At 33.2% G+C, this 13,582-nt stretch overlaps 1 protein-coding gene across 2 annotated transcripts; it reads left to right on the forward strand.

Annotated features, from left to right (window-relative positions):
• The first annotated feature begins 9,249 nt into the window (after positions 1–9,249).
• LOC133288044 (ABC transporter G family member 14) lies at positions 9,250–12,356 on the forward strand. 2 transcript variants are annotated; one of them, XM_061485739.1, is made up of 5 exons: positions 9,250–9,517; positions 9,658–10,450; positions 10,814–10,990; positions 11,084–11,271; positions 11,533–12,356. In XM_061485739.1, the coding sequence occupies exons 1-5, from the start codon at positions 9,353–9,355 to the stop codon at positions 12,175–12,177; spliced, it is 1,968 nt and encodes a 655-aa protein (XP_061341723.1). In that variant the 5' UTR covers positions 9,250–9,352; the 3' UTR covers positions 12,178–12,356. The 2 variants fall into 2 exon arrangements, with proteins under 2 accessions (XP_061341723.1, XP_061341725.1); XM_061485741.1 differs by having other exon boundaries at positions 11,102–11,271.
• Positions 12,357–13,582: the final 1,226 nt, after the last annotated feature.

Consider the following 13,582-nt stretch of genomic DNA (forward strand, 5'->3'; position numbering starts at 1 on the left):
ATTTCACTCGTGATTTGTGTGTTGATAAGGTCATCCTATAAGTCCTAGCATCGTATGGCAATGCCACCGTCCACCTTTGAACCTGTGACGATCACAACAACACAAGATCAATCTGTGAAGAGTAAGGACATAAACTAGATCTGTCCCTCTAACATCTATGTGCTCTGCGTTATCCAACATTGACAATCCCTGGTGTGCAACAAATTAAGCCTTCGACTTCCATTACAATCTTGAAAACTTAATGGTTTGGTATTGAAATTTTGTTTTACATGTTTTCGTATTTCAATTGAATTTTTTATAATTTTTTTAACCTACTCTAGGAAAGGTAGGATCTTTATAATCTGTGATTGGAATCTTGAAAACTTGTAACTTAATCTTAAGATGTTATTTTATATATTTTATATTTCAATTGAATTTTCTATTTTTTTCTCATTTATGAGAGACTAGGATTTTTGTAATTTTTTTTTTTTTTTGGTAAATGTAATATTTTCTTTTTACCTCCTAAGGTCAAGATATATATTTGAATTTCCCGTCAAAATAAAGTATTTTTTTATAATTTAAATTTCTTTCTAAATAATAACATTTTATTTAATTTATTTATATTTTCATTCTATTTATGTATTTATTTTATTCTTAATTAAAAAAATATTTGAAGTTTATTAATAATTTTCATAATTAACTTAAGTAATTATTTTTAAATGTATGTATTCAGAGTGCAATAAAATTAAGTTTTTAACCTTTTTGAGCATAATTAGACTGTGAACCCAATTTCAACTTTTAAAGATATATCAATTTTCAAAATAATTTTTTTTCCAGTTTTTTATTTAAATAAAATTAATAGCAACTACACTTTTTATTTAATTTTAAATAAATTTTAATTATCTCTAGTCGGGACGCCCTCCGAACAAGCTTTTGACAACCATGTAATTTATTTATACTATATGAATTGATTATATTATCATAAAGTTCAAGGCATAACATTTATTTTATTACTGAGTCAAAATTAAAACAATTTTTAAAAGAATATTAAGATTCAAATCTATTCCATATATTGTATTCGAAGGAATTCGAACTAAAGCAGCGATTAATCACTCGTGCACCGACAACTTAATTAGAATATCTATATCTCCTCTCTTTTTTTCCTCATGATTTATTGATTTGATCGATGAAGATTATATTTAGTTTTGTTTTCGGCGCAAGGATCCTATTTTGTTTGAAAAGAATTAATTATAACACTAATGTAAAAAGAAAGTTGAAATATATTCTCCATTGTTAGATAAAATAAATTCTCAGTCATTAAGATACTGGTATAAGCTGTAAAACGACTTTACAAGTTGGATCACTTGTTGTGTCACATCACACATTAATGTGTTATTGCAAAGGATATTGTATTATACGAACAAGTGAATATTAACGTGCTGATCAAAGAGATTAGTACATAACAAATTAAGATGCGTGGGTATAAAAAAATGAGAATGAGATCAAGGTCAGCCACTTGTTTAGGTTAAGTATCTTATATTTTCAACCTTGTATATATCAGCAGTTTGTCCTTTCGTAATTTTAATTAGAAGGTGATCCAATATATTAGCATTATCATTAATTTCAGAACCCAAAGAAGATCCTACGTCTATTTTTAATAATGTTGTTTGTAAATGTTCTATAGGTTGAAAGGAGTCAACACTACAAAGCATCAATTATTGTAATTAAAGATATGTGAAACTGTTAAACTTAACCTCAAAGAAAAGGACAACCAGCCAATTTGTAATGGCAGAAGAAAAAGACAGAACTTAGGAAGTGATCCATTTTCTTCTCTTTTATGTTATGAATTTACATTTGATGAAATATTTTATATTATTAGTAAAAAAGCTACTATATTTTTCAATAAAGATGTTTTTATATATATTTTTAAAATGATACTACATATTTTGTCAATATTATATGTACTATTTTAAAGAGTAAATAAAATACCTATAATCAATTGAGTGACCACTAAATTAAGATCTAGTGGCATGTCATTTTTCATTTATATTATACAAATCTCACTAAGGATAGACTTAAATTTAAAAGGTTAGGGAAGTGCAAAGAAAATATTTGATCTCAATTACATTAAATATGACCTAACGATATATCCAAAAAAGAAATTTAGAAATCCAATCCATGCTTATAGGCTTGTTTCATAGGTATCCAATTCTATTTTTTTTTTAATTCACTCTCCTCTTATTTGAAACTCGAGTATGGCATTACCATCAGAAGTGTATATGGATCGAATTTTTTAAAAAATCGAATCGAATTGATTTAAATGGCTTGGTTCAAAAACGGTTCGGTTCGGTTCAAAATTGATTTGGTTCGGTTCGAAAATAGTTCGGTTCGGTTGGAAACGGCTCGGTTTGAAACCGGTTCAGGTTGACCCTATTTTGAAAAAAAAAAATAATAAAAATCAGTCCGGTTTAAAAATGATTCAGTTCTTGAACTGTTTTTAAAAACCAGTTCGGTTTATGAACTAGTTCTTTAAAAACTAGTTTGGTTCATTACTTATTTTTTAAAAATCGATTATTTTAAGAACAGTTCTATTCGATTCACGATTCAATTCATTTTTTAGTTATTTTGTACTCTCCTAATTACCATCTTCCATCTTATGAAGAATACCATCCTCATATATATATATATATATATATATATATATATATATATATATATAATTAAAAATTAAAATAACATATCGTTTGTGGGACTAGGGTATAATACAAGATAATGAAGTGAGTGGAGGAACAGGAGTGGATCCCACGCGCCACCAAATGATTTGTGGGGGTATGCGCGTGAGAATGTCGAGACCTAATCAGCAAAAGATAAGAAAACGACAACAAGCTTTGCTCCACTACAAAGTGGGAGTGAGTGCCACGTGTCAGCTTCCTAACTCCATTTGCTAACTCGCTAAACGACACCCTCCTCCCAAGATGGACCCCCGACCCCTGCCAATTATGCATTCGTCGTTTCGTTTTCAATCTTCCATTTCATAACAATTATTTATTTTGTTGATAAAGTAGCAAAATATAATACCAATTTTTGTTACCTAATTTACAGATGGATTTCTCTCTCTCTATCTCTTATTTCTCCAGTGAGAAGGAAATGAAAAAGCCCAATCCTTATTGCAGAAAGATACCTTGTCCAAAGATGAAAAGTAATAGGGAAAATGTTTCCGAGATTTGTTTCAGAATCACCTATGTCGTTGTGGTTTTTTTTTTTATCACATATGTTCTTATGTTTTGTAAAGAATAAAAAACCACAAGGACATATGTGATAAAAAACATACCCTTTTACAAACTACAGGAACATATGTGATAGAAAAAATCACAAGAACATATGTGATTTTGAAGCAAACCACAGAAACATCGGTGAACTTTTCTCAAAATAATATAACACACTAACACTCCCCACCACCATATAAAAGTAGCATATATATTATGGTCTAGTCTAGGGAAAATAGCAGTGGAACAGGTTTCTATAATTCTATTCAAGACAATAACTTCAAAAGTTATTTTCTTTTTCACAATTACAAACTTTGGGATTGTGTGGATGTGATGGTGGAAGAAACAATGGTTTTGGTTGAACATAAGCTACTTCGGTAAACAAAGACAATCTTACAATCATTAATTTGTACAATAACGAATATTATATTATATATTTCAATATTATTGTTAGTATCAATATGATAAAGTCACAAAATATATAGTTTATCCATGCATATTAATATGTGAGTGATTTGGTGACTTATACATCTTAATTATATTTTTTTGACCCTATACTTGTGACATTATAAGTATAAAATATCTTGTGAAACAACGGATGTAGTATTTTTGGCCCTTACAAGATCAACTTAATTCCCCTCTTTTGACTCCACTTATTATTCTAATTCGCACATAATTTGAATAATGGAGATTATGTAATTGTGTTTTGCTATAATTTGTATTTAATTTTGAGAATTGAATTGAAAGAATCTAGATTTTGAGGCGGCCGATACAATATAATAATACATGTTGATCAATATTGAGGAATTTTTTTGTACTTACTATCATTCTTGTTATATTACTATATATTTTTGGTGCATTATTTTAACAGTTTTATTTATTGGCGAAGTCTATATTATCATTAATCGTAAATATATCGTTGATGAGCAATCCCGAACTCTCTCAACGAGTTATGATTTTTTTTTATCCAAAAAAAGAAAAAAAAAATATAACAAGTTATGAATTTTTTTTAATTTATATGGAGTGTGCTTTGATTTTTATTTTATTTTTCAGTTAAGGTGTGCTTCATTCACTGGAACTGTCACTTAGATATGCAGAACTCTCCATACATATTTATTTATTTCTTGCTATTCTCAAAAGGTTAATTTTGAATTTCTCCTATTTGCCTTCTGACGCTTTCAAAATATTCTAAGGAGCCACCCGCAACACCCCACACACGCACACACAGACACACACAATGAGAGATTTGGAAACAGTTGTTTGATTTTTAGAATAAAAAACAAAAATATCTGTTTAATAAGGTTTGTTTTGTAAAAATAATTATAACAGCGATGTATTTAGTCTCTTTTATTCCGCTTAAATTTTTGTTAGGAAATCATGAGGGGAATGATACATTTCCTCCTTTTGTTGGGAGTGATTTTGGATATTCGTTGTTTCCCATTGTAATTTGGTTAATGAATACCAATCTCTGAGCCAAAATAAAAACTTTATCTTACTATTGTTTTTGAAAAAAAGAAATTTATATAAGATTAGGGTTCGTAAGAGAGGGACACTAATACATACATACATATAATCATTTTGACATTAACATTTAATTTTTGATTAAATCAAAATATTTTATAACTAACTATATGCCAAAAATTTTTATATGATTATAAATTTAAATCTAAGTTCATTGAGTGTAAAAAATTAAAGTGAGTAGTAGCCAATCAAAGATAAACTGAGCTTTGAATTAAGAAAATGAACTCAATTTTTCTGTGAATTAAACCTAACTTAACTCATGATTAACCCTTATTGATATAAGTACTTCTTTGAGGGGGGAAAGGGAAGAAAGATAGAGAACAATGAATTTATCGGGGACTGGGATATTATTACCTTGAACTTAACAATTGTTTAGAAAGCTCTAAAATTAAAATCATCACCATTCAAAAGTTACATGTAATGTGTGTATTAAAACTTCCTGCATGCTAATCAAAGTCCAAAATTTTCATATGCTATGCCATTATCACTTTTCACACACTACCTTACGGACCTTTGAGTTAGTCAGAATCATCATGTCGAATTGCACGCCCTTCTCTCATCTAAGAAGAGGCATTCATGATGAACAATAATATAATTCAAACATTAGAAAGTTCTTGCACAAACATTTTTCAATTTTTGTCCTATCATAGAATCTTCTCCGATTTGAAATGCGGGGCATGCTATAAAGTTAACTGTATATTGTGCTTTTTTTTAACATGCGGAAACAAAAAATCATATGGCCAAATATGTTATGATAGTTATCGGAAATATGATTTATATGTTCCCCATAAAAATCTCTAATCTCTGGGAAATATTTATCACTAGAGTCTTCCATCGATATTGTCAATAGCAGTAGTCTTAATCAAAGATAAGGAATAAGAATAGTCAAATGACACGGGAGTGAACCAATTTATCCATCATGAAACAAGATAACAGAATATCTTGCATTATAATAGACACTTATCTTATGAATCTTATTATTAATCATGTAATCCCTCTAGACCCTTGATGTAAAAGGAGGACATTCCGTATTGAAATTCATAAATATTCCACATTATAATATATGGCCCTTAAAACGTGGGTTCAAGAAGGTTCAAATTGATGGCTAGTGTGGCTTAAGCTAAGGGCAAATATACCCCAAAATTAAACAAGGAATCCATGCCTAAGATATAAATATGAAAGTGAGAGGGAATGAATGAGAATATGTTAAAAAGTAAGGGGTCCTAGTGGAAGAAAAGGGACGATAACGGCCCTAATTATGCATATATATACATAAATTAATATACAAGTTGATGACAGAAAAAACACATATGCGCACTTAGTGTTAAGAAGGGCAATGCTCCAAGTCTTCTTCCACACTGAAAAGGTACACTCACACTGGACCCATTATAAATACCATTTATCTCAGTGCTCTCCCAAAAGGAAAAATAAATTATTTTTATGGACAGAAATTGGAATCTGATTGATGGGTTCTGCCTTTAATCATTCCTCTCTTTTTCAGCTTAAATAGAAACTATTAGATTAAAAAAGGAAAGAGGAGAATGGTAAACACCTTGCTTAGCATCACTTGCCTTTTTTAACTGAACATACGAGTGTTATGATAACAGAGAATGATAATAATAAAAACAGTCATATCGAATTTCGGTGATACGAATGTTGAAAATAACAGTGCTATATAATCTATAGCACGTTCCTAGAGGGAATATTAGAATCACTTAGCTTTACTAAGAAATGCACCATTAATTTCTCCTTTGCATTTACTAACACAAAAAAAGTATGGACAAGTTTAATGAACAATCTCTCTTTGGTGAATCCCCACGTACCCTTTTCCTGTTCTTTCATCCTTTTGGAATTTATTCTTGCTGCTTATACTTCGAGGAATGTAAAGTTTTCACTGTGAGGCATAAACTTTGTGCACTTCTCTAAGATCAGGAACATGACAACTTTCCAACCAAACATTCAAGGCAAAGAGAGTTGCCATGGGAATGAGGAATTAAAACTAAGGAAATTAATTGTCTGATTTTCTTCTTTCTCTCTCTTTTTTTTTTGTTTTTGTTTTTGTTTTTTTCATGGATGGCTATCACATGTAGAGTAAAGAGAGGGAAGAGAATATTAAGCACTTTTCGTTTCATTTTGGAGGGTTCTTTTACTCACTGCTTCTTGACCATAACTAACACCAACCGCATGGGGAGACAAAGTCATGTCATTGTCCTCAAACGTACCAAAATATAGTAATAATGACAAATGTGAAATTTTTAAAAATGAAAACAACAAAATTCCTCATCCATTCATATTTAAAAGTAAGATTAAAATTCCATGATTATTTATAAGCTGTTGTGAAAAATGACAAACCAACCACAGATGTCTGGATCCTAAGAGATATTCTTCTCTCTTCATTTCAATATGTATATGTACTATCCTCTTTGCTTCTAATTAAGTTCGTCCTTACATAGAAATCTTTTAAAGGGTGTGAAATAAGTCACCAATAAACAAAAATGCATGCACCGAGATGTCCTTAATCGTAATGTAGTAGGTTCTGGTCTTCATACATAAGACAAGTATGAAGGAAATCGAAGGAAATTTCATCATAATTAGTTGCCTGTGTAATGGTTTTCACCGAGAGGATAAATCAGTAATTATATTCCAGAAAGATTTTGCATATTTCAGCTATGAAAAGTGGCTTAACCAAAACACTTTTTCCTTAAAGAAACTTTAGATATTACGTTTGCATCTTACATCATAAACTTGTTTTAACTCAAGTTTACATAAATCTTAAGACTTCTGATCAATTATGCTTCAATAAGTGAATCAAGCATTAAGTTTCTAAATTAGTTTGTTGAGAAAGCCACATGGGGATATGGTAGCTAGCTTTCCATTATACAAAAGAAAAGGGAAGGGAAATCCCATAAATGTTAGAAAAGTTTAACAAGAAGAACTGCCAGATATGTATAAAGACATATTCACCATGATTTACATGCTTGTCCTATTGAATTTGTTGAAATTGTTGAAGAGCCATCATAGTCACTCTGTTGTCTGCAGTATTCAACTATCGATCTTTCCATTTTCACATGGCCACAACATAGTATGCACAGTGCATTCATGAAAACTATATCTTTAAAAAGAAAAAAAATGGAAACGTACGATAGACAGCATATCCAACAGATAGCTCAAAATCTCAAGGGCATATCACTAAATTATTAAAGAGACCCCTACTTGCTTCATAAATCATGAACTTGTACATAAAGAACCTCGGGATACACCACTCCAAAAGCTAGCTCTTGTGGCGTTTCTTAGCACAGGTAGGTTGGGCCTGTTGCATTGTCCACTCTTCAAGCCCAATGGGCTCTCGTGTGAGGGGGCGTGTTGAGATATATAGTCTCACATTGGTTGTATGTGCAACTAATGTGGAGTTTACAAGGCTTTGGGCACTCCCACCCTTTGAGCTAGCTTTTGGGGTGTGTATCCCAAGGTTCTTTACATGGTATCAGAGTCTCGTGTCCCGGGTTCGATCCTCGTTGCCCCCCACTTTCTTTCAAGTGGAATTTCTTTGTTCGCACAAGTAGGTGGACCTGTGCATTATCCACTCTTCAAGCCCAATGGGCTCTTGTGTGAGGGGGCGTGTTGAGATATATAGTCCCACATTGGTTGTATGTGCAACTAATGTGGAGTTTATAAAGCCTTGGACACTCCTATCCTTTGAACTAGCTTTTGGAGTGGTGTATCCCAAGGTTCTTTACAGAGAGAAATGCTACAAAATACTATCATTGTCACGATAGACGGTACTATAGCACTTTCTTTGTTTTGGCAAATCAATCTATATGCACGGACATACATACATACAGATACAATGTTGTATTCACTTTCTTGTTTGTTGTGTGGCTTGGTTTCTATGTTTATTTTCTTGCTTCTGTTATTGTGGCTTGAAATTATAACAGACATTACTCTAGGGCCTTGTGTAAAATATTGATTGAAAATCCCAAGAGGAAGAAAATTTTAAAATTTATTACAGAAGTGGAGGCTGTTTTTGCCTCTTCGAATTACAGTATGTTTCGTTTGCATGTAAGATTGTTCCTTGGATCAACTAGCTACTATTAATGTAAATGGTGTTTCTATCATTGGAGCATGGCTAGCGTGTCAATTTTAATATTTCTCAGTGACATGTCCTAATTTCAAATCAACTTAAAAAGTATTTAAGTGCCCTTGCTCAGCAAGGACAGATATTAAGAGAAAATAGTAATGTTATTAAAGGTAAACTGAGAAAAAAAGTAACGTGTCAAAAATAGTGAAAAAGAAAACAAGAAGTGATCTTAAGCAACGGTTCAGAATTTCTAAAGTTTTTGGGTGAGCTAGGTCGTGCTAGAATAATTTGAGATAAAAAGGTGGGATTCCACCATTCCAAGGGGCCTAAATACGACCTTGGCACACAGTACACATCCTAGTCTGTGCTATATATTTATGTGCTGCTTCTTGCTACACATTGGGAAATTAAGTTAAAAGGAACATCTTAACTTCTCTCAACCTCCAATCATCACTTTCCATCACTATTATCACCACCAAAAGACTGCAAATCTCTCACTTCTTTAGCCATGCCACAGAACTGCATAGCACCAAAACCTGAATACTGCAATAGCCACTCTGTGGAAGGACCACCAGAGATGACCGAGCCCCATAACTCAAGTGTCCTTGCCTACCCCATACGAACCAATGAACAATCTTTCCCAAAACTCACTATGCACCCCATAACTTTGAAGGTAACTTACCTTTCACAAAAACAAGAGTTTCAGTAGTACATATATCCCATACTTACATTGATTCCATGACAGCACTATAGACATTCATGTGATAAATTTTGTTACTAATTTTTTAGCATCTGTTCTGTTTTGGTTTGCAGTTTGAGGAATTGGTGTACAAAGTTAAACTAGAGGAGAAAGGAATGTGTTGGGGCAGTACATGGACTTGCAAAGAGAAGACCATATTGAATGGAATCACAGGTGTTGTATGCCCAGGAGAAATTCTTGCTATGCTGGGACCATCAGGTAGTGGCAAAACCACACTTCTCACAGCTCTTGGAGGCCGTCTCAGTGGTAAACTATCTGGAAAGATCACATACAACTCTCAGCCTTTCTCAGGTGCCATAAAAAGAAGAACAGGTTTTGTGGCTCAGGATGATGTGCTATACCCTCATCTGACAGTCACAGAAACACTAGTGTTCACTGCACTTTTAAGGCTTCCCAACAGCTTGACCCGAGATGAAAAAGTTCAGCATGTAGAGAGAGTTATCACTGAGCTAGGACTAACTCGTTGCAGGAGCAGCATGATAGGAGGACCACTTTTCAGAGGAATATCAGGTGGGGAGAAAAAGAGGGTGAGCATAGGTCAAGAAATGCTCATCAATCCAAGCCTTTTGTTGCTAGATGAGCCCACTTCAGGTTTGGATTCCACCACTGCTCAAAGGATCCTAAAAACAATCAAACGCTTGGCTAGTGGTGGTAGAACTGTTGTCACCACCATTCATCAACCCTCAAGTCGCCTCTACTATATGTTTGATAAGGTGGTGTTGCTCTCTGAAGGGTGCCCCATATATTATGGTCCTGCTTCAACTGCCTTAGAGTACTTCTCATCTGTTGGTTTTTCAACATGTGTTACTGTCAATCCAGCTGATCTCTTGCTTGATCTTGCCAACGGTAATTCCTAGTAATCATTTGTTTGATTTCGTTTTTGTGTAATGATAGTTAATAACTACATTGGACTTAAAAAAGTGGAAGCTGGAGACACACTTTTTTTCTATTTATTATGGCTTAAATGGTTCTATTAAAACAAAAACAAAAAATACATTTTTGTTTACTTGAGATGGAGATGTGGTCTAAACTTCCTGAAATTTACCACAGAAAATCTAGAGGGAACTCGGCTAATTTAGAGAGAACCATGTATCATATTTATCTCTTTAATTATTTATATGCATAGTCCAAGTCTTAGACAGACTCAAGAGTATTATTTTGAAGAAAGCAATACTAACAATGTCATGACAAAAAATGGAAAATTTGCAGGGATTGCCCCGGACTCCAAGCATTCAACTGAACAAAGTGAGGGGCTGGAACAAGAGAGGAAGCTGGTGAGAGAATCTCTAATATCTGCTTATGACAAGAACATAGCTACAAGGCTGAAAGCTGAGGTTTGCAGCTTGGAAGTGAACAACTACAACATCACAAAAGATGCTTGCTCAAGTAGGTTTTCTATCTTTAAAGGAAAAAACAAATCATTGGAAAAAAGTAGTCTTAACTGGTCTGAAATAACTTTTTATTGATAAATTGATGCAGGAATTCCCATAAAATCAGAGCAATGGAGCACAAGCTGGTGGCATCAGTTCAAGGTACTATTACAGAGGGGAGTGAGGGAGCGAAGGCATGAAGCCTTCAACAGGCTGAGAATATTCCAAGTCATAAGTGTGGCGTTTCTTGGTGGACTCTTGTGGTGGCATACACCAGAGTCACATATTGAAGACCGGGTAAGTAATATTTGCTTCAATTTTATCTTCTTTAGTTGATTGTAAGTGGTAACTAATAATAACATCATCTAACTCAAGAAGTTCTGGTAATATAAGTAAGCCTTTAACCTCACTGAAATTTTCTTTTCCTTTTCATATTCAAGTCAACATCACATATTTTCAACTCCAAGAAATCAAACTAAGATTAATATTGCTTGGCTACATTTTTTATCAAGTGTTGCCCTTAAGAGGGACTAATATGGGGTTGTATGTGTAATGCAGGTTGCCTTGCTCTTTTTCTTTTCTGTTTTCTGGGGATTCTACCCTCTCTACAATGCAGTTTTCACATTTCCTCAAGAGAGGAGAATGCTGATCAAGGAACGTTCATCAGGAATGTACCGGCTTTCTTCCTATTTCCTTGCTAGAACAATAGGAGACTTGCCACTGGAGCTTGCACTTCCAACTGCATTTGTCTTCATAATCTATTGGATGGGAGGGCTTAAACCTGATCCTTTGACTTTTATCCTTTCACTTCTTGTGGTTCTTTACAGTGTTCTTGTATCTCAAAGTCTTGGCTTAGCATTTGGTGCTATTTTGATGGAGATTAAACAGGCCACTACTCTAGCTTCTGTCACAACCCTTGTATTTCTCATTGCTGGAGGGTACTATATACAACAGATTCCTCCCTTCATAGCATGGCTCAAGTACTTGAGCTATAGCTACTACTGTTACAAGCTACTTCTCGGTGTTCAGTACAATGATAATGATTATTATGAATGCTCAAACGGGGTGTTGTGCAAGGTTGCAGATTTTCCTCCAATCAAATCAATGGGTTTGAATTATATGTGGGTTGATGTGTCCATTATGGCCTTGATGTTGGTGGGTTATCGACTAGTTGCTTATTTAGCACTGCATAGAGTTAGGTAGATCTAAATTCTGGCGGAGCTCCCATACACATAGCACGAGAATTTGAAGAGTTTTTGTGCTAATTCAACTGAGGAATAATACTAGAATATTAGCCTTTTGATGGAACTTATGTAATGAGATTTTTATCAACAACTCTCTCCCTTGACCAAGTTGGATGTACAAGACTTTTCTTATTTTTTATCACAGTTTTAGAGGATACTAACTCCAAGTGTTACTTCAGCATAAATTTCAATTGCCTAAACAAAAGGAATATGCCACATGATAAGAAGCAAGGAAAATAACATTGATCAAAGATAGCAACCAGACGTTGAGGCTAAATGCTCAGAATCCTTTATCCCAGAATAACAATTGTGGATCATTTTTGAGGCCTTTGAAACCAAAATTCTGTTGTTTCATTTCTCCCTAAAGAATTTACAACTAGAGAGGACATTTATCAGAATAATTTTCTAAAAAGGCCCTAGTGGCACATAACAAGAAGATTTTTCTAATTGAGTGATAATAATCATAATTTTTCCATGGTGCTTTAGGAAGATCAGAAGCATTAGCATACCATTATATTTGAGCCAACCAAGGGATATTCATCATCCAATGAGTTCTAGAGGATGACACAATTTAAAATCAAATAATAATGAGGATTAAGCTTAGTTAATGCACATAATGAAGAGTAAGACCAAAATAATTGGTAATAGAAAGTGGGTGGATGGCAATGTGTTCTGACTCTGAGGACCTACAAGACCAATGAAATCAGGTTAATACTTCATCTAAATAAGAAATGACATCTAAAAGATCCGTGTCACACCCTACTTTAGCATAGTGCATTATCCAATCTAAATCACTTTGAAGTTGGTCATAGAAAATGACTATCTATAATTCTGCATAAACACAGTAACATTTGAAACAGGTAGAGTACTGCAGGAAGGTATAAGATCTCTCAATCGGCTTGTCAATCAATTATTAGCTAAATTTGGAGAAGGAAAGTAAAATATGTAATCTTATGGTTTATCTGTGTCTCAGATATGGAGAAAGTAGTACAGGATGATAATTTGACATCAGTCAGTCAAGAGTGATTCCATCAAACGTAGAAAATCATTATATCACACTTGATGGTTCTCATTTTCTCTTAAGTGTTAGGTATTTAGTCACAAACAACAAAAAGGTAATGCACATAAGAACTATTTTATTAATGATAAAGCCGTAATTAATCAAAGGTCAGGTTTTCCATGACGGTTTAATAAATCAACAAAATTAAGGAAGTGAATCTTTTGACGTATAAAAAATGTTATAACAATGCTTACGTCCAGAAGCAAAAAGGACTCATTATTATTTGCCATTGAGGACTTTTAATATATATACATATTAGTAGAAGGGGAAAGTTATATTTATAAACTTTTTGTTTACAAACTAC

Source organism: Gastrolobium bilobum, unplaced genomic scaffold (genome assembly GCF_033153095.1).
Source record: "Gastrolobium bilobum isolate Gb01-03AN ecotype WA unplaced genomic scaffold, APGP_CSIRO_Gbil_v1 utg3205, whole genome shotgun sequence".
Classification (NCBI taxonomy): Eukaryota; Viridiplantae; Streptophyta; class Magnoliopsida; order Fabales; family Fabaceae; genus Gastrolobium; species Gastrolobium bilobum.